Source organism: Sparus aurata, chromosome 11, assembly GCF_900880675.1.
Source record: "Sparus aurata chromosome 11, fSpaAur1.1, whole genome shotgun sequence".
NCBI classification, from domain to species: domain Eukaryota; kingdom Metazoa; phylum Chordata; class Actinopteri; order Spariformes; family Sparidae; genus Sparus; species Sparus aurata.
This window is the reverse complement of record NC_044197.1, coordinates 1,828,685-1,850,230: the sequence shown is the minus strand read 5'-3', so window position 1 is coordinate 1,850,230 and position 21,546 is coordinate 1,828,685. Positions and strand designations below refer to the sequence as shown.

General features: G+C 43.5%; 2 protein-coding genes across 11 annotated transcripts in view; both read left to right on the top strand.

Annotated features, from left to right (window-relative positions):
* Positions 1-6: 6 nt before the first annotated feature.
* On the top strand, positions 7-14,104 carry LOC115591689 (myomegalin-like). 4 transcript variants are annotated; one of them, XM_030433883.1, is made up of 17 exons: positions 7-1,579; positions 4,399-4,667; positions 4,950-5,099; positions 5,228-5,425; positions 6,433-6,714; positions 6,800-6,931; positions 7,013-7,132; positions 7,231-7,420; positions 7,542-7,666; positions 7,888-8,001; positions 8,135-8,239; positions 8,347-8,531; positions 9,066-9,197; positions 10,038-10,176; positions 10,512-10,558; positions 10,668-10,773; positions 11,902-14,104. In XM_030433883.1, the coding sequence occupies exons 1-17, from the start codon at positions 1,416-1,418 to the stop codon at positions 12,051-12,053; spliced, it is 2,610 nt and encodes an 869-aa protein (XP_030289743.1). In that variant the 5' UTR covers positions 7-1,415; the 3' UTR covers positions 12,054-14,104. The 4 variants fall into 4 exon arrangements, with proteins under 4 accessions (XP_030289743.1, XP_030289744.1, XP_030289745.1 ...); XM_030433884.1 differs by lacking the exon at positions 5,228-5,425; XM_030433885.1 differs by lacking the exon at positions 10,668-10,773.
* A 2,281-nt stretch (positions 14,105-16,385) lies between these two features.
* mast2 (microtubule associated serine/threonine kinase 2) overlaps positions 16,386-21,546 on the top strand; it is a 159,939-nt gene continuing 154,778 nt past the window's right edge. For 5 of the 7 annotated variants that reach the window (XM_030432461.1, XM_030432465.1, XM_030432473.1 and 2 more), the window contains exon 1: positions 16,386-17,311. In XM_030432461.1, coding sequence (XP_030288321.1) covers positions 17,231-17,311 — 81 coding nt within the window. In that variant the 5' untranslated portion in view covers positions 16,386-17,230. The remainder of the gene's footprint in view (positions 17,312-21,546) is intronic. The other 2 variants (XM_030432464.1, XM_030432460.1) reach the window with 1 other exon arrangement.

Sequence of the window (21,546 nt, the reverse complement as noted above, 5' to 3'; positions counted from 1 at the left end):
GCAGCAGAGCGCTGCAGCTCAGCAGAGAGAGCATCAGTTAGCTTCAGATGGTGCTGAACATCCAGCATCGCTCTGGTCGGTCTTATATAAGACTCTCTCCTCATGAAGCTGGACTTTTGTATCTGCTAACAGAGTGAATGATGTTTGGACCTGAATTGTTCTGCTCTCATTTGGATTGTTTCTGGATTTTAAAGTTTTCCTCCTGGTGAGAATCATCCTGCAGCTTCTTTTCTCAGTAAGAGATTCTCTCTTCATTGCGTCAGGGAGGAAGTTTGCGTGTTGACACGGGAGCAGGAGAAAGAGGAAGTGCTGCTTTGTGGACGATCATTCATCCAGCTTCTGTTTCTCAGCGATGGGCAGTGCAGCGTGAACACACGAGGCCCTCAGGATCCGGACATCCGTTCATACGCTCTCTCCCTCTCCTCCCTCCTCGTGTTGCTCTTTCGTCACTGCAGCTCTCCCTCGGGGCGGCTGCTGCTGTGTGTGCTGGTGGGACGGGTTGTGTCCACAGTGGTCGGAAGAGCTTTCCTGACTATTCATGACTTCAGTACTGAAAAGGCCTCAGACTGGGACGACCAACAGGAGAGGAGAAAAGGGAAGATTTTGCAGAGCTCAGCTGCTAGCGACCTAATCATTTTTGTTATTTCAGCATTCAGAGTGATTTCATGCTTCGTGTCATCAGGCGCTGGTGGAGTCAAACCTCAGAACTGTGCTTCAGTTTGAGCTCGTCTCAGTGTACAGTTCTCCTGATCTGTGCTGGCAGCTCTTCCTCCTCTTGTCATCAAACCATCTGACTGATCTGCTGTCGCTGGACCTGAAACATTTGGACGTCCCCCTGTTGTTGCAGCAGCTGAACAAATCCTTTAAATCTGCCGTGTGGAACGACAAATTTTCACTTTTCTGGCGTCGTTCTGCAGCGCTCACATGCTCCTCTGTGTTCGCTTGCCATTCTGGCGGCCTTCAGAATCTGATTTGGGATCTATTTGGGTTACCACCTGTGGTCCCAGCCAACACACTCTCAGGATTTTGTGTGTAGGTGTGTGTGTGTGTGTGTGTGAAGTGAGCCACACAAAATCTCCCTGGGAAGCCCAAATCTAATCGGAGGATTTGCTCTGCTTTTCACCTGGTCGCCCACACGCTCAGTCATCCCTCCATCCCTTTATCCCCTGCTCACGCTCTGCCTGTCCACTGTACCTGCTGTCACACACTCTCTGGGGTCAGGACCTCGGCCGCTAAGCTAATGAGCCACGCTCGATTACCTCAGGAGACGCAGCTGGAAGGAAAAACTGCGGCGGAGAAAGTTTTAAACGAACCAGCGGTCTGAGAGAGAAGAGAGAAGAGGGGAAGGATGCTCAGTCAGTAGCCCGGGAACAGAGCCGCCAGCTGGGGGAAGCAGAGGGAGCTGAGGGGGGCTGATGGCTCCTTTGTGGAAGGCCATGCTGTCAAAAAGCAGCCCGCTGTACAGGGACTCTCTGTTCTCCTTCTCCCTGTGGGAGTGGAAGGCTCAGGAGAGAGAGCTGCTGCTGCTGAGGAAGCTCGCCGACAGGGACCGGAGAGCGCTGCTCGCACAGCTCGACAAGTAAGACACAAACAGATGAACCAGGGTGATGACAACCCCTCAATACTTTACATTAAAAAGAAGTGAAGAAACGTGTCTTCATATCAAACTCAAGAAAAGTGCAGGTGCTGTTGAAGAGAACAGACTTCAGGCACTCAAGCAAAATACAAAAATACTTTAATCAGAACAATTGTGCAAAATGGTGGACAAAGATCAAGCAAACGTTAAAAAAAACTTGGCAAGAGGTGTACACAGGTGGTGATACTGAAGATGGTTAGCCTAGCTTAGCATAAAGACTGGAAACAGAGGGTAACAGCTAGCCTAGCTCTGATCAACGTGAGCACGCCTCTACAGCTGTGATTATATATATGCTGACAAAACGTTTCCAGGTCGCCAGATACATTCAGCGAGCACAGGCTTTGTTTCGGCCCCTGAACAGACACAATGGAACCAAACCTGGCAACCTTACTGTGATGATGAGATATCAGGAAGCTGCACACATTCACTGCACTGACTGTTGTTCAGCAGAAAGTAAATCCAGCATTTTGCTCTCCGTTAATCTATAAATTGTTGTTTTATTTTTTGGACAGACCCGGCTGGCTGTTTCCTCGTTTCTAGTCTTCATGCTAAGCTAGGATAACCCTGAAATACTGAACACATCCCCCATAATGCATGCTGGTGCAGAGTTATGTATCAGGCTAAACACTATCACATTAAAGGGTGAAGACAGAAGTTAGCTTGTGTTTGCTTTCCTGTGTGATTTCTACGTGACACACTCCAGAAGAACGGTGCATGAAATTGATCTACGTTTGCCTCCTTTTGTATCTGAGCATGTTGTGTTCTCAGACTACAGGTTTTATTAAAGGTAATAAACTTTACTGAAGTATCAGTTAAGAAATTAGTTTTATTGTCCGTCACAACAAGAAAATATAAAGTTTACCGGGGAAAAACCGACATCAAGTCTCTCTAAGATACAGTAATAACCCCAAAAAACACACACAAGTAAAAAGAACATGATCAGAAGAGCATAGCAGTTAGCATAGATGCTAATTAATGCTTATCTAAAGTGTGTTATTATCAACACATTACCCTCAGACTCAGTGTGATGTTTGTCTGATTACAGGAAAAAAACAAACAAATCAATAATCACAAAACAGCTGAAATAAAATATTATATACAAATATTCCAACGAGGACACAAGATGAAATGATAAAAGAAGCGAGTTTGAACAAAAATCTGACAAAATGGCAGATGTAACAATGTCAGTTCAACTCATGGTACAGTGCCAGGAACAGACGACGCTGCCAGCTGTCGGTGGCAGCAAACCAAACAACAACAACAACACGTGAGGCGGAACATGGTAGTTAGTTTGTGACGCTGTTTTTGAAGTGCAGAGCCAGGCTAGCTCTTTAATGCTAAGCTAGGCTAACCTCACTGTCTGACTCCAGATCACTGACACTGATGTTGATCTTCTCATTTTAGATTTTTAATTAAACACACAGGATGTAGTTTCTGTCGCTCGGTGTCTGTCAGTCAAAACAAAACAACTTTCAGGAAGCAGTGTTGGATTGTGGGAGTTGTTGTCTTCAGTGTTATAAAGTTATAGCAGCGGTCTTAAAGATAATGACGTGTTTCTGTGGTTTGAACATTGTTGGAAACATCTGGGATTATTTAAGTTCACAGCTCAACAAAGTATGTAACGAAGATTTAGTTGATTGAAGACGTTTAGAATTCTCACATATTATTATTATATCTTTAATACTTTTAGTCACATCTGTTTGTAAAGAAACTAAAGATGTTAGACGGATGCAGGGAAAGATTGTGCTGTGGTTATAAATGTGATGTGACTATCAACAGCTGGGATAGTGCTGCTGAAATCTTCACGTGTGTGTTAGTGTGTGTGTATGTGTGTGTGTGTGTGTGAGTCTGTCATTGATTTAGATGAATGACCTTCACCTCAGCATCTGTGCACCAACACGTCACAGCTAATTAAATCAGCTGTAGGCGACACGCTGCATAAACAACATGTGTCCTTATCAGTGAGCGTGTTGTTCGTCTTGTGTTCCCTCCACCGTCCTCTCTCTCTCTCTCTGTCTCTCTCTGTCTCTCTCTCTCTCTCTCTCTGTCTCCCTCTCTCTCTCTCTCTCTCTCTCTGCCCTTCTACTTTTTATTTCATTCGGGCGTTTCATGTCAGAATAAATGTTGCTCCTGTCAGAGTGTGAGTCTGCGCGTTCACCTGTGTGGTGACTGTGTGTGGGTGTGTGTGTGTGTGGGTGTAAGTCACTAAGAGGCTTCCCTAAAGCAACACGACGAGGACAGCAAAGCCTCTGTGGGACAGTGCAGATCAGCAGGCAGGTGACTCACACACCTGGTGCATCGTTACTCATTAATGCTCGTTATCCTTTAAGTCACAAGGCAGATAATGCAGCTGTTCTCAGCTCCTCACGCTGCAGCAAAGGTTCTTTAGTTTGATAGATTCATGAAGAAATACCTGTGTTTTATTCAACTGCTGGATGATTTTCAACTGATTCACACCTGGTTCATCAAGAGAAGGTTCTTAGTTGTTCTTTACAGTGTTTTATTTCATAATTAAAGAGTAAAAAGCAGGGATATGTTGAAAAATTACCTGGTTAGGTTCAGGAAAAGATTGTGTTTTGGCTTCAAACATCTGTGGCTACAAACATGGCTGTAAAATGTCTCTCGGTGTTGCCAAAAATATCCAGTGGATTCTCGCCATCATTGAAAACTTCACCGTTGCTGCTCAGCTAAAAGCACAGAGACTGATTATTTGCCAATTTGTGCATTAATGATTGAATATGTGTGTGTCTGTGTGTGTGTAGGCTCAGTAAGGAGCTCCAGCAGAAGGACAAGGTCATCGAGTCTCTCCGCGCCAAACTAAACCAGCATCACCACCATCATCAGCCGCACCGCTCCGACACGCCCAGCAGCAGCCACGCCCTCTCCGACACCACCGACCAGTCGGATCGCATCTCCTACGTGTCCGATGAGCACGGGTCCATCAACGAGGACCTGGAGCTCTGCAGCGATGTGGACGCCGCCAGCGAGCTGGGACAGAAGGAAACAGGGACGTCTACCAGACTCAGCACAGGTGAGAAGACGACGCAGAGAATTCAAGTCTTTATTGTCGTCCTGCAAAACAATGAAAGAGTGAAAAATACATCAAATATAAGATAAAAGGAGTGATGAGAAAATAAGATCAGATAAGATACAACAGTACTGAAGAAGTCAAAGTTTTACTAAGATTAAAAATGGGCAAAAAGAGTCAGAATCTTTTACAGTCTGGGTTTCATGATGTTCTGAGTGCAGAGATGATTTGAGGTGAAGCAGGCGGTCGATCCATCACGTCTCTGGTGACTCTTCTCATTTCCAGACTGCCCGTCTCACAGTAGCTCCATGTCACGTCACCCGTCTGTCCCTCCATCCACCACGTCCTCCCACAGAGCCCAGTCGTGGCTCAGCTGTCCCAGCATGCAATGCCCCGGCTCGCCACACAAACCCGCTGACACGCAGAGTCAGACAGGTAGGAGTGTGTTCAGGAGCGGGCTGTAAACACCTTCCTTCAGTTTCCTGCTGCGTTATTATTCCTCCAGCTCTTCACCTGTTTTCTCTCCTTCATCCTGCTGCTCTTCATTCTTCTTCTCCTCCCAGCTCCGGCTTCAGGCTTCACCTCTACCCCCATCCACCCTCCCCCCTCTGCCTCCTCCACCCAGAGGGTACCTTTGCCCCTCCATCCCCACCCCACAACCCCGCGAACCCGTTACCAAGGCAGCGGGGGAGTGGGTTTCTCCCTGGCTGAGGTGCATCAGGAGCTGCAGATGTTACAGAGGCAGCTGGGAGACAATGACAGTGCGTTGGTCCGAGTGTATATATGCACGAGTGTGTGTTTAAAACTGACCGTAAACTAACTGTGTGCAGATAGTAGATAACAGAAACTTATATTCTGCACTTACAAAGCAGATTTTCCAACATGCAAAAGGATTTTAGGATGTTGGATCTTTTTAAGTAACTATATTTGCAGATGTACAACACAAAAATCAGGCGTCTGAGTGAACATTACACACACTTCATGTATAATATTTGCAGAATTTACAAGAAGGTCCAAATAATGCAGAATGAGTCAGAGACAGAGTTTCACAGAGTTTATAAAGTGTCTCCAACTCAACAACTCACTAAACTGACACATTTGTTAAGGGAGTCTGGGGACTTTCTCCACGGGGACAAAGAAGTAGCCTATATTGTTACTGTTTAGTGTCTTTGTAAAATATGACGTTTAGATCAATAAACACTTTTTACAAGGAGACAAACAACTTCAGCTTCTGAATTTACAAGAAGGACACAACGAGTTAGAATCTGTCGTAGCCGTATGCACAAAGTTTGTTGAGATTCTCCTCATGAAACATCTCTTAGAATCAGGAGATTTGTTAATGGAGTCTGGTGATGTCGTGGTTAGTAGTTGGATCAGTGTGTTCACTAACATCTCCCCGGTTGCTCTCCCTCACTCCTGTCTTTTTAACATTTCCCCTTCACTTTCTCTTTAACAGCCCTCATTTTTTTCTCATTAAGTAAGAGTTCTTCATTTGATGCTTAATGAACCTGGAGCATGCAGCTTGAGAGGGATTTGCAGTGATCTTTAAACACTAATAAGAGACGGAGCTTTGAGAAGAGTCGTTCAGTGCGTCGGGAGAAATCCCTTCTCCTCTCTGTCGGTCTCTCACTCTGCTCGTCTGTTGTGTCTCTCTAACACTCTCTAACCTTTTGATGAAGACGAGTTTCTCTCCGTCCCCTCGCAGGCTTTCTTTTATTCATCCATATTTAATCTAATCACTTATTGGTTGTGACTTTCTCTTCTTCAGGGTTTTCCACTCCCCAGTCCAAACCTCTTCAGGGTTTCCCGTTCGCCCACCAGCAGCCCGACTCTTCTGCCTTCCTGCCTCTCTCCTTCCACGGATACCAGCCGTCTCCTTTCAGCAGCGCCAACAGCAGCGGTCTGGACACCAGCTCGGCGATGAAGGCCGGGGCCAGTCTGCTGGAGAGCACTGCATTGTGGGATATGGCTTACGGCACCCGGCCGGTGAGAGTCGGAGCCGACCTGTCCTCGGGATCCTCAGGGTACCAGTCAGGCACGAGTAACACAGGTAGACACAGTCAGATCTGACCGTACCGTGTTCCTCGTTTGTTTTGGAGCAAAAAGGTCAAACATCATTTTTATCTTCCTCGTAGGTTCAGATCTGATGAAGGAACACCTGAGAGAGATCAGGAGTCTGAGACAGAGACTGGAGGACTCCATCCAGACCAACGACCGCCTCCGACAGCAGCTGGAGGAGAGACTGGCTCGCACCGCCACTGAGAAAGGTAACAAAATAAAACATTAGCTTGTTGTCATGAGGTTGTAAAACATAACAGGGGTTCACATCTCCCTGCTGTCTTCTCCAGGTGCTCCTACCAACATCTACATCCAGGGTCTGGACTCTGTCGGCCAGCTCTCCAGTGAGATCCGACTCCTGAAGGAGGAGAACGTCAGCCTGCAGAACCAGCTGAAGCAGGCCAGCAGAGGTACGCTGGGACGTTCTCACACACAGAACATGTTAGCGACGTCCATTTTTACACATTAGGCTCTAAGTTGTGTCTGTGCTGTCGCGTGTCTCCTGCAGAGGGCAGTCAGGAGGCGGAGCAGCTGAGGGAGGCGGCGCTGCGGGAGCGAGCCAGGGTGAAGGAGGCGGAGCTAGAAGCCGAGAGGTGGGCGGAGCAAAGCAGGAAGCTGCAAACGGAGGCTGAAGCTCGCGACCAAGAGATAACACAGCTGAAGCAGGAGAGGCAGCGGAACCAGGAGGCCATCAACAGGTGTGTGTGTGTGTGTGTGTGTGTGTGTGTGTGTTTGTGTGTGCGTGTTTGTTAGCCAACTCTTTTAGCAGTTGTTTCATATTTAAAGTCTGATGTCACGTGTGTGTGTGTGTTATTTTAGACTCCAGCACGAGGTGAGCGTCCTCCAGCAGCAGGTGTGTGAGAGCCGCGGCCTGGTCCAGTCTCTGCAGTGTGAGCTGCAGGTGTACCAGAGAGTGTGTGGAGTCGCCACCAACACACACTCAGGTACGATCAAGAGACTCTTAAAGCCCCTGAAATGTGTTTTTGCACAGTTTGAGGGACGTGATGACACTTAAAATACTTCACAGCTGCTTTGTTTTATTTTGTGGCTGCTCGTTAAAACCTCCAACAGCTGAACTAAACAAAACAGTAGAATGATGAAGTATGATGAGTTGTTTCCAGGGAAGATATTTGTCGCTCATGTGTGTTTGTGTGTTTCCGTGCAGGTCAGTCCAGCGATGCTGCGACCTTTGACCCCAGAGATCTGCACATCCAGCTGGAGCAGCAGCTGAGCGGACAGGCTGACACTCAGCCGCGATCCAGGAGGAAGCTGTTCAGCGGTCAGTATGTCCCACACAACCGACAGCATCCTGATGTAGAGGAACAGCAGATCATGATGCTAGAATCAGTCCGTGACAGAGACAGATGTCACGTTAAGAAGCAGTTCAGTACTGATGACCATCTTCTCCACAGATAACGTTCCCTCCCCTCCTGTGAGAGACACCGGGCTCATCAGTCCTTCGTCTCCTCTACATCCTGCACAGAAACATGCAGAAGGGAACGGAGCAGCCGGTCAGGGTGAGAACTCACATTCAGGCAACACTCCAACAGACTGAACCTCAAACAGTCGCCTTCACCTGTGAAAAACTCTCCTGAATCCTGACGCTCTTGTTCCCCCCCTGCAGCCTCCACCCTGCAGGGTCAAGCCCCAGACGGCTCATTCTCCAACCGTCATGGCCGCCACGCAGTGGGCCACGTTGACGACTTCAAAGCTCTGCAGCAGCAGATCCTGGAGGGCAGCGCGGTCCTCCACAAGATGGAGGCCAGTCTGTATTCCCTGAGCAGCACGCAGGAGTTCAGCCTCCATCAGGTGAGACGTCCACAAACCCAGAACAGCACGAGTCAGCAGCTGACGGAGGTTTGTGTCTCTGGATTGAAATATAGATGATGTAAAATCACACCAAGCAGCTTCAGAGGCTGCAGGAGCTCACTGCAGTCTGTGTGCTGCTTTCAGACAGTTTTTTAAACTACCACTGGAGGACATTTCTCAAATTCTTCACACAGTTTTTAAGACTTTTATTAAGACTTTTTATCTGAAGGACCCATGACAACAACAATTTTGCAAGAAATGTGTGAAAAGTATCGTCTTAAGAAAGAATATGCGACAAACTTCACAAACAAACTCGAAACTCTTCTGACATTTTTATGCTTTTATAGGACAAAGATAAACACAATCCAGATGAATATAAGGTTTCTGTCTTGTAATAAGTAAAAAGAAAAGTTTAAATCTCTATAAAATCTCTAAATCTTGCTGAAATGTTACTTTCTAGGTGATTGTGTCTCATATTATTTGTAATGATATTTCTACAGACTTCTCTGATTTGTGATGTTTTGTGTGTTTCAGCCTTCAGACTCAGGTTCCGTCAGGAAGCTGCTGTCCGACACCAAAACCCTGCGACAGATCCTGGAGGAGGCCGACTCTCTGCTGCAGATGTTCTGGAGAGCAGCTCTGCCGAACCACGAGGAGACCCGACAGGTCAGAACCAACACCAACGTCTGTGTTCCTGTTAACAAAGTCAGCACAGATGCATTTTCTCAGCATGTCATGGAAGTGTAGCTCCAGGAGGAGTCAGACCTTCAGAAACTTTAGAGTGAATCATGTTGATATAAAGTCAGGTGAAGTGTTGTAGTCCACAGAACAGTTCTGGAGCTTCACAGTAAAACAGAGTTGCAGCGTTCTGCTGAACAACTGAAGTAGCTGGAGACTTGATTTAAAAACAGAGAAACAACCAAAGAAACAGAAAAATACTCCAAAACTCCCTTCAAACTTTGCCGAATTATCTATTAGCACCTTCTGTTAGCAGTGTACTCATGGATGTACAGATGACTGTCACTGGGTCACTTTGATACTGAAGAAAATTTAAAACATGATGTTTCTAAGGCAGGTTCTGCACATGTCTCCATGCAGCTCCTTTGCTTTAATCCAAGTCTCCAAAAGCCCGAGATCACAAACTGATGTGAAAAGATGTTATTTACCCTTCATTAAGCTGAACTCTTCACTGTAGCTGCTCAGCCTGAAGTGTTTGCATGCACCCCGTCTGAAATTGAAGCATCGTGGGTGTAAATGAGCTCCAGAAATGTTTTGTGGACTACAAAACGTTACCTGACTTTCCATCAGCACGACGGGAGGAAATCATGAGTGACTTGTGTTCAGACTTCATGATTATAGGACTGAATCATAAACTAAACGACTCCCTAAAATGGTGAATCTATACAAAAAAGATGTTTTTGCTGCACTAAAACGAATCGTTGTGTTAACACTGATCTCATATACGTGGATGTTTGGACGAACACTAACCAGGCTCTGTGTTTACAGGACCAGTCTCTGAGGGACGAGGTCGCTTCTCTCCGTCTGCAGCTCTCAGAGCGAGAAGAGGCTCTAAAGGACGCCATGGAGAGAGTGAAGAGCTCCAACCGCACCAAAGATAGCATGGAGCACTTTATAGTCAGCCAACGTGAGTCTCTGACGTTCCTCATCTCTCTGGTAGTGCAGATAAAACAATAAATCATGTATTAATTAGATCTTACATCACTGCAGATCATTAATACGTTGACCAGTTATGGTAAAAGATGAATTATCAGGAGACGAGCTGCTCTTTCATTGTCTGTTTCACTGTCTCGCCTCGTCATCTTTGAGTTCCCTCTCCTCTTTTCTTCATGCATCTCTTTCTCTGTTTCTTCTCCGTCGTTGGCTCCCACAGCAGCTGTCGACTCAGAGCCTGTTAGCTTCTGTTAAACTGAGGAAATGAATACATGAGGACTCACAGATGTTCTGTGTGCTTGTTCACAGTGTCGAGAACGAAGGACGTGTTGAGGAAAGCCAAGACAAACTTACAGGTGAGTTCAGGAGTGACTCTGGTTTTGTTTTAGAAGATGTTTCACTGAACAAGCAGAGACACAGTCAGATGTTTCACCCTCTCACTTCTCTCCTGCTGCGCCTCCTCAGGAGAACGAGCTCAGGATTTCCTCCCTCCGCCGAGCCTCTTTCTCCATTCCTCCTTCCCCTTCCTCTTTTTCCTCCTCCTCTTCCTCGCTCCCCTGGCCTGGTAAAGGTACGCCCCACCTCCCCGGCTTTGCTGTGCTCGGTTCAGTTCCTTGATAACGCGATGAAGCCGCTCGCTTTTTGGATGAAGGAACATAATTTTGCATGCAGCCACCGTTAAATGTTCAACTCATGTTGAAACACATAAAATATCAAATCAACAATGAGCAGCTCAAAAACAGCGTCTGTTCCTGGTTTGTAAACTACAATCTCTCATTTATTTATTTATTTATTTGTTTGTTTAGAGAAATGCAGGTAAATATGTAGATATGTTAGTTGGTGCTGGAGAATACAAACTTACTAAATTATTAAAATATATCTGATTAATTATGGGAGTAGTACATATTCAGGTTCATAGATATAAGCTACAATACCTCAGATAAATGTTTGATAAATTAGATTATATGTTGGAGGACATATTTGGTTATAAATTGTATATATTTGTATGTTAATATGTTTATGTCTAAACTGCAGTCAGAGGCTTTCGAGCTGAAGGAGCATTTCTGATAAACCTCTGAGGACTTTAACAACAATAAAAACATCAACGACACAGACGACCAAAAAACAAAAGCAGCAGATCTTCAAGAAACTAAAACCAGCAAATGTTTTTTGTCGTGTCCGCTTGTAAATAACGGGGCTGAATCTTCATCAGAGCGGTTTGCAGTGAAGTGTCTTCGTGGAGTTTAACCTCTGGAACTTCTTCATCTTCTTACTCGCTGTCAGTTTGTTGTTCTTCTGTCCAACATTTGTCTTCTCAGATTACTAAACGTGACTAACTTGTTTGCACAATTGCTGTGAATTCCCTCTAATCTATCATTTGGACAGCTACACAAGAGTTTTATAATTTGATCCGACTATCGTGCATCAGTTTTATTAGTTCTTCCTGAAAAATTTCACAGTATAACATGAAAAGTTTAAAGATCCAAAAGGATATTTTGACATTGATACTGCATCTTCAGAATGTTTTTGCAGCAAAAAGCATAATTGAAGTTAACACACGTGTCTGTGCCACACGGACACAACACGAGGCTCATAATTAATATCATAATTAGTATTCAACAGTGTTAATTTGAGGGAATTACTTTAATTTAAAGGAACATTTCGTCTAAACTCTGAGTGTCTCTTCTTTGTCTCTCAGGTGAAAACTCCGGAGGCTTCTGTGAGCTCGCCTTCTCTCCTGGTTGGGGTGTCCTGACGCCGCGGACGTCCTCCATCTCCTCCTCTTCCTCCTCCTCTGCAGTCCTGGTACCGGCTCGCCACCAGCGCCCCCTGCAGTCAGCCTTCCTGTAGTGCACCAGCCCCGACCTCCTCCTCCTCTCCTTCATCTTCATCTGCTGTTCAAACAGAAAATGCTGGATATCCTGTCTTTGTTGCCTGCTGGAGAAACATTTCAGTTGAGTTGTGTGTGTCTGAGTGTTGATGGATGTTTGTCTGGTTGTTTCTGAATGTGAACGACTGTCAGTGTGTCGGTGTTGGTAGAACTGAAGTGTTTTCTCTCATTGAAGTGAGAGCAGTCTGAGTTTGACTGAAGTTGGCTCATGATTCAAAGCTCCTGATGAAGCCTTCATGATTGAAACCAGATCTGAAACGGGTCGGTTCAGTCCAGGTTTGACACGTCTGACCGCAGCAGGTTTGAATGCAGACTTGGTCCGATGCCGTCGAGGCAGATGAACAAAGGAATCTGAATGTGATATCAAGTCTCAGATGGAAAATTCTTCCTTATCTCGTAATTCATCAGCTCCCGATCAGACGCCAGCTTTAGCCTCGTACTTCAGCAGGGATTCAAGAGACACAAATCCACTTGATGCCAGCAGGAAAGAGGCTCTGAAAGAAAGCTGAAACCAAACTGCAAAGTGCTTCCTCTCAGCCTCCGTCGAGGCTCGTGTTTGTAGTCAGTGTGTAGAGTAGCTGCATGTTGGTTTGAGCGACCCGTGGAAACAAAGCCATACTCTCAGACGGTAGAGTAGATGTTTCTGTTTTGTCCTAATCTGTCACACAAATGGCCGACTACTGATGACATACAGAGAATAGTAGAGCTGCCAACAGGCTGTTTGGTCGCATAGCTGGTAGATTAGTTCTTGTGCATTTACTCACAAATAAAACTGTTGCTCATTGTCCTCCAGACTCCAGAGTTTAACTGTTCAACACGGAGTCTTCAGATGTTTCAAGAAATGTGGGTCCGACCCAGTTTCTTTTCCTGCTGAGATACAACCTGCAGTGTTAATAAAGCCTTCTGATGGAGCTGCTGTGATTTTAATAAAGCAGTGTTAATAAACGAAACACGCACACGTTGGGCGGTTTGTGCGATGCCTTCTGTAAACTATCCGACAATCTGTTTTACATGAAAAGAGTTTTCTAGTGAACGGTCCAAAGAGAGAGATGACATTTCATTTTTGTAACCAGACAGATGGACCACACTTTTATCTTCTTTTTTGTTTTTTATATATATAAATATACATAAATTCTTTTTGTTGTTTTTTCTTTTTTTACTAAATTTGTGAATCTGTTAAAGTTTCCCTCAAGATGACAATCACTTTAAAAACAAACTAAAACATCTGGATGTTTCCTTCAGACTCTCTGCAGGATTAATGATGCTCACTGTGCAGATTCACGTGTTATCAGATTGGGTATTTGACACTGGCTTCTCCTCGTTTTACTTCTGTTGCAGTTCGTCTTGGTTTCTCTGTATAGTTCGGTTTGGCTGTTTTATTTTCTGTGCATGAACTGTGGCTTCACTGCCCTCTAATACTGTTACTGAAATATGCAAATTTCTTTGGGTTACTGTGCAATAATAGCCTTTGTGGTTGCTTTTGTGGATGTTTTTTTTGTAGGTCTGGGTGTTAAAGTGCCATGTCATCTGTTTTTAGCTTTGAAGCTGGATAAATGTAAAACAAACTGACTTTTGGGCGAATAATCCAGTTTTTTGACAATCAATTTGAGCAGAAGTTTTATTGGCCCTCCCAGTTTTATAAACATTATATATAAAAAAATTAAAGCATTAAAAAGCACTGTAATGATATATTTAAAGAGCAATAAGATCAACCAAAGTAAACAACTTGTATGTTGTCAAATCAGGTGTAAAACAATCAAGTTTAGGTATTTTTTGTGTTTTCCCCGCAGGTCAAAGGTCAAACTTAGTGTCTTTCTCGGTGTCTGTGTGGTTTTAGGAGCCACGTCTCATGTATGTACATATTAAAGGGAGTGTGTGCATCGATGCAAGCTTTGTTTTGTTGCTGTTTGGAAAACACCAGCTGTATTTTTATGCATGTTGTCTTTATTAAAAAAAACTGTTTTTGGGGTAAAAGAAATGAACCTTTTTTTAATAAAAGGGGACAAAACTTCTGGCTCGTTCCTTTGTTTTTCTTGGATCCACCTGCATGACACCTTTTTAGTTCTGTTTCTTTGTTTGGTTTCTCTCATTCACCCAGAAATCCACAAACAGAGTTGCAGCATTCTCCTACACAACTAAAGGAGCTGGAGACTTGTTTTAAAACAGAAAAACAACCAAAAAGATTATAATACTGCAAAACTCCATTCAGACTTTATTGCCGAATTATCTAACAGCAATTCCTGTTTGCAGGGAACCTGTGGATGTACGGACAACTATCACTGAATCACCTTGATACTGAAGAAAACTTAAAACATGATTTTTCTAAGGCAAGTTCTGCACATGTAAGGAACGTTTCTTTTGAGGATTTTTAAGTAGTCATCATCTCCTCCCTCCATGTGACAGAGATGATCTAAATATTCCACGCTGTAAGTGAATAAATATATATCTCTGGGGATAAACACATTTTCCTAACTACATCATCATTATCAGGCTTGTTGTTTGGTTCACACTCTTCAATTAAAAAGATAAATAAAACACTCACTGAACAAAATGGCTGAAATGAACTCAAAAATCAAACACACTGCACACATGGAGTGAAAACTCACACCAACATGTCCAGTTGTCCTCCAGCAGGTGGCAGCAGACTCCAACAAAACTCACACACACACACACACACACACACACACACACACACACACACACACACATGCAAAATTCAGAATTAGAGAAAATGGATCCTAAACGACTTTAAGATATATACAAATATATGTTTTTTATTTTCACAAGGTCTCATTTGATGGGTTTGATTGGATTTTCCTGAAGAAATCATCACTCCAGCTGTGAAGGTGAGTGAAGCTGAAACTAGAGGAAGGAAGAGTATTAGAGTGCTTTCAAAATAAAATGTGTGAAGGTTGGGAACTAAAGGGCTCAGAGGTGTAGAAAGACAAAATATGACCACATTAATGAAAATATATACGACAGTCAGTTAGGGCTGGATGCACATTTTAAGTAATTTCTTTAATCGATTACTGATTAATCATCAATAATAAATTAAATATGTTGGACATTAGACTGTTTTAACCTCTGACATGATCTGTGTTGATAGTGTTGTAGTCGACTACATTATGAGCTGAAAGAACGGATAAATTAAACATAAAGTTATTGAATTTTAAACAAAATAACACAAAATGATGACTTCATATTTAATAGCGGAGTTTCTGTCTGTCACTGTTCAAGTCATGGCAACAAGATCTCACCAACACTGAGGCGACTAAAAGGCTAAAATGTGAAAATGTCAGTTTGTGTAAAATGTCTCTTTGTATGTTTTTAAATGACAAACAAGTATCTTTAATCCGTCACTGCGAGATACTCTCGATCTGTTTATGTTAACCTCTGGTCGTTGATTATGACATTTTTAATCATCGATTAATGATTAATCAATATGGTGATGATGTTACACTATAATGATCCCAGATTTTTGGTGTAGTTATAAGGTGACATCAGTGTCGTCCTCTCCTGGTTTTAAAGGCTGCGTCACAGTGAATTGATGCCATTTCCTTAACTTACCAGACTGTTCTACTTGGTTCCTCTTGTTCTAATAGCTTACTTGTTACCCATATTATCATTATATCCACATAACTGTTGATTATTTATCACTGTTTTAATATTTTGTCAAAGGTGAAATGTAGGTGAAATTTGTGTCTGGGAGAAAAAGGCAATCCAGAACAGGAGGGAAGCACATGTTTCTCTTTGTTTGATGATTGTCCTTTTAATAATGAACTACAACAAAAAAGACTTTTTAATATTAATGTTTCTTTGTTCTTTCTTTTCTGAAATGCCTGTTTTGACATAAATATTGAGATATTTGACTTGATAACTTATAGAGTTATTTTAAGGCCACATTGCCCTTCACCTCTAATGTCATCATGTATGTATAAGATGTACTGTATAATCGCTATATTTCATTGGGTTATACTTTATATCATTACATTGTTGTGGAACTATTACATGTCAGACCTGTCTCTGATAGTCCATAGTATTAATAAAGACAGCAGGGAAACAAACAGACAAAATCCAACAAACTTTTATTGTATTTCGCTTTTTGTGATAAGATGATTTATGATAAGATAAGATAAAAAATAAAATAAAGAGCATCAATTCAAAAACAGTTGCATTAAAAATAAGTAGCCTAGTAAAAATATGAAGTTTTTCTCTTAATATTCTAGTTTGAAAAACAGGGATGCTTTTATTTTGTGAACCTCCCGCCGGATGTTATCTCCTCGCTCTTGCTAGCTTGACGTCACCGTGACCGTGCCAGAGTCAGGAAACAACCTGAGCCGTGCCGTGCCGTGCCGCGGCTGCAGTTCAACACCGAGCCCGACCCGGTGTCTCCACACAGAGCTCGGCTCCTTATCTGGGGATGGACGCACGTCTGAGGAGAACACTCACTGTCGGGTAGAAACACCGAGACGGACACAAACGATCCGAGTTGAGGCGGGAACAGTCTGGAAGCGTCCGTTAGCGGCGGAGGCGGACCTGTCATGGGTGTCACGGTGTTTCTGGGCAGGTAAACGTTAGCAGGTAGCCTGACTAGCAGCGCGGCTAGTCACGCAGCCAGGGAGCTAGCATAGGTAGCTAGCAGCAGCCGCTAACTTACGAACTACCTGAGAAGTTGGGTCGTGTGGACTGAAGGCAGCCCAGCATGGATGAATGTAACCCGGTGAACTGTAAACTGCCCGTGTGACCGAGCAACAGCCGCCCTTTTTATTGTCGTCACGGAGGAACGAGTGGCTGCCGGAGCTGCACGCGTGATTGACAGCTTGTCACAACTGATTTTCCAGATGTGGAGTCAGCACCAGAAGTGTTGCTAGGCTCTGAGTTAGCTCCCCCCCTCCCCTCTTCAGCCGCAGGACTGGCTGCTGACCAGGAATGGCCGGCTGGAACAAACTCCTGAGTGGACTCTCAACTCAACAGAACCGCAGCAACAAGCGATGAATTTCAGTTCGGCAGCGAGGTGTCACTGAGGTCGACACCGACACGTTGCTAACCAGCTAACTGAGGGTTACACCAGGAGCGTGAGAGGGGGGGTGACAGTCAGCTGGGCCGAACCCGAGTGTTCTCTACTCCTCAGCGAGAGATGAAGAGGACAGAAAATAAGAACAAGAGGAAACTCTGTAACATGGAGCAGCGCCAGAGCAGCGGAGAGGAGAAGGATGCGGTGAGTACTTGAGTCATGCAGCCAGTGGAAGATTAAAACAGATGAAACACGGGCCAGATAGCGTCCTTGAGCCAGGATGAGCCTGTCAGCCCACGCACAGGGGCACAAATAAACACTGCAAAGTGTATGAAGAGTATGATCAAACCAAACCTCACTGAAAAATATGCGGATTTATGTTAATTTCAGCCTGACTCAGTCAGCATGCTCATTTTTGTTATTCTCCCTGCACGATATCTTAAAGGGGCAGTTTGTACATGCTTCGGTAATTTTTAAATCAAAGCATTTGTTTGTTTTTTAACGCAGCAATTGAGATTAACTTCCAGTGCATTTTTAGTGAGGGTAATGGGATTACATGAAATAACATTAGGATAAGTATTGTCACATAATCAGTCACAATACAGGCTGATGTTATAAACTGGGCACGTCGTGTACACGTATTTGATGCAACAGTTAAAGGATTATACAAATATTGTTAGTCCAACACAACTGTCGTGACTGCACCTGATGCAGCAGTTGTGTGTTGCAGTTCACCTGGATACTGTCTGCCTCTCTGAAAGACAGATTGTGTTTGGGTGTTGTTGGGGATTCTCCCTCTGCCCGTCTCTGCTCCTGCAGCCGTGCATTGATTATCTGTGCATGGTGTTACCACTGCAACGGCCAGAAGATTTAAGATGTGTCTTCTTTCTCGGTCATTGTGTACAGGTGTAATGTGTATAGGTGTGAGTGCGTCTGTTGGGTTGCTAGTGGAAGCGAATGTAAAGCAGGTCACTGGGGGAAGGTCAAATGTGCACAATGAGAGCTAATCTCAGTTCAGTTAAGTTTATCATCTGTTGGTTCAGACAACGCGTCTTGATCCCCTGTTGCTGTGGTGCAACATCGCTGACAGTCCGTGAAGATGATGTGTTTGTTGTGGCTCAGAAGAAGGGTTTGCTTTGGAAGATGAATATTCCCATTTTTCGTTCTTTTCTTTCTGGGCGCAGTTGATTTAATTCATTCATTCATTCATTTCACGGTGGTTTGAAAGTCAACTTGCAGAGACTTGGACTTGCACGAGTGTTGGGTCATTCCTGGCAGTGGACATCGTGTCTGCATATAACTGAACATTGTGTGTTGATGCGGATCCAGATTGTTTCCAAATTACTCTGAAAGTTGATTTCAACTAAAAATGATTGAGAATGAACGGCCGCATGTACGAAACTCTTCAGGAATGTCAAACACTGCAGCAGATCTCCAGCATTTATGGAGGAACATTATGTTTTATAGAAGCTCCAAGCTCCCTGTTTAATTGCAACAATTTTATTAATCTTGGTTTGCAGTATGCACAGACATGGTTCTTTTGAATAGTAACGGCCACTTCCAAATTGTGAAGTCATGGCTGTAGCTCAGTATTTCACATCTCTGCATGAAGTCATGTTCCTGAACCTCTTGCGGCTGATATGACTGACTCTGTCACGCATCATTACCGCACTGCCCTGCCATTTGGGATATTATGTGAGTAAAGAGGTAAAAATGTAGGCTCATTGATACGATCTGCCTTCAGCTGACACGTTTAAACATTTTCCACTGATTTTCAGTATCCGCACTTTGTCCTGGGATCAACTTGACTGGGGAATATTACATTTTCTCTGGCAGGTTTGAGTCAGGGAGGGGAGTGTTGAGTTTGAGGGAGTGTGTTTTATGGTATCATGGGAAGTCAGACAGCTGCTGCTGTTTTATGTGTTTTTGTAGGAAACAGTATGAAATGGAGGATCAGACGGGGTGTTTTCATCCAGTGAGACTTGTCTACCTATTGCTTCCACACTGGAATGATTAGAGATAAATTATGTCCCTGTTGTGGTGCTGTAATGCTTCAGGGACCGTCTGCTTCAATTGTGCTGTAAATATGTCCAGTTTTCTTGAACAATTGTGTTACAGCAAGGTTTTAATTATAGATGAATTCATTGATTTTGCACTAGATTAAACCGGCCATGGAGAGATTGCCTTGTCCATTGATATATAACTTACTTCACTTTTATTGCAGTTGTGTGTTTTTTTTACAACATCTTCAACTGAAGGCGGGCACGCCATCACGTCTGGCCCATCTAACACATGTAACACACTTCTTCATGTAGGAGAACTGACTGGTGTACCAACACACAGCAGCTGAGATCAGAACCCGTCCTCTGGCATCTCTGCAGGTTCTGTTTCACACAGCAGGCTTTAGCTGGTTTCAGTCACTGCACTGGGAAATGAATGATGTCATTGTCATTTCCTAACGTGAGTGTTTGATGTTGCCAGGGACAGAGCCCAAACACACACACACACACACACACACACACACACAAACATCCCCTGCAATCAAAGAACCCGTCAGCGGTTTCTGTCCCTTTTGTTTCACAACAGTTGAAGAAGCTTTACACATGCCCTGTTTACACCGCTGTGGTTCATATGATCCTGTACAGACAAGCATGTAACATTTGTAACACTCATTCTGATTCAGGGGATCTGATTTATTCTGGAAAGTGTGTTAAAGGGAATATGTGGTGCTGTCTCGAGGCCAAGTATTCCATCTGTGCTCTTGGCAGATATATTTTGTGAAGAGTGTGAATATTAAGTGATTTATTTTGGAATAAAGAAATAGTTTCAGATGTGTAAATAGTTTATTTATTTATTTATTTTTTAACATTTTTTATCTCTAAAGTTAGACCTTGACAAATGTATTCAGAAATGACACAAAACGGCAACAAACCCCCAAAACAAAACAAAAAATACCAACAAAAATGGAAAAATATTTTTTTCTCAACTGAATATATTTAACCTTTTGCATAGTTTTTTTGCATAAATTTCCCTTTATTAGACCTAATAGATTTATCTAAAAATGAATAATTTCTTGAGGTAATGTCAAGAAACTTTTTGCAATAGACTTTCCCACTCTGGTGCCTTTACTTTATCATAACTGCTATTTTCTTTCATTCACTGTCTTATAATGAAATCACCTTTCACCTTTCTCCCCTTTTACTGTATTACTCTTATGATTCTGTATATTTCTTTACTGAAGACAAGTTGAGTAACCCTGTAGAACCCTGTCAAAACAAACGGTTCTCCACAGATCTGTCAGGATTTTAATACGTCCTGAAGAAAACGTCTCATCTTCCCTTTTGTCGACCTTTCACAAGTTCCTACATGCTGATTGGCTGACAGAGTTGTCCCTCTCTGTGGTCCTGGGGAGTTTTCAGTCTGGTATTTCTCTGTGGTCCTGACCCATCCCTGTTTTACTGGTCACATGTGTTCTCTGACATGGTTAAATGGGAGCAGTAAAAGCCATACAGTCCTCTCCAGACAATAAACACGCTCAGACAATGTTCCTGACTGGCATTTATTGCTGCTGTGTGTGAACAGGCCGCTTGGCCCACAGTCTTTTTTTGTTTACTTTAAAACCCAGCACATTATAAAGATCCAGCACAGACTCGTCTTAACTTTGGCTAATATTTGACTAAAATCGCTCTGAGTGCCGACTTTCTTTGTTTGACTCATTTGTATATTAATGTACGTCTTCCTGCTTTTTTGCTTCAGTCATTGTGCGCTTTTGTTTTTTCTTTTTAACTTTTTATTCTTCCGTGCTCCTTCCCTTCTTTCTTTCTCTTAAGGAGCAGCTTCCTTGTTGGGTCGCATAAACTAAATCTGAATTCAGCCTCTGATCTCAGACCTGTTAAAACTTTGAGAAACCTTTTGAATATTTTAAAGGTCCTCAGTGTTCCCATGGGTGTCTAATGTTATTACCAGCTGCAAATCAAATCTTCCTCCTGCAGTAATGTAATTTTGTAAATTTGGCTGCACAACATTTCTTCTTTCTTTCTTTCCTCCTTTTGTTTTGTTCTTTTGTATGCCCTGCCTGCAGTCAAACACTGAACTGATGTAATAGCGCCTCAAAATGTTGCCTGTGTTACACGTCGTTTGCATTTGCCGTGTTTGCCGCACTGACTGCAGAGCATCAGAGCCGTGCAGCACATTTGAACTGACGTCTGCAACCGTAAAGAACACAGCGAGCCAGCTTATTAGCTGAGAATCGAAGAGGCGCTGTCAGCTTTTCCTGATGTTTGACACATTCAGGAAGTGCCCTGAACTGCTTTTTTAAAACCTTACTTTTGTAGATCACAGCACGCTTATTTATTGATGACAAGTATGTTCAGCAATACAGAAAAAACAGTGTGTCATATTGAGCTACGTCGAGCTGCATTGGGAGTTGTGTGTTTGAA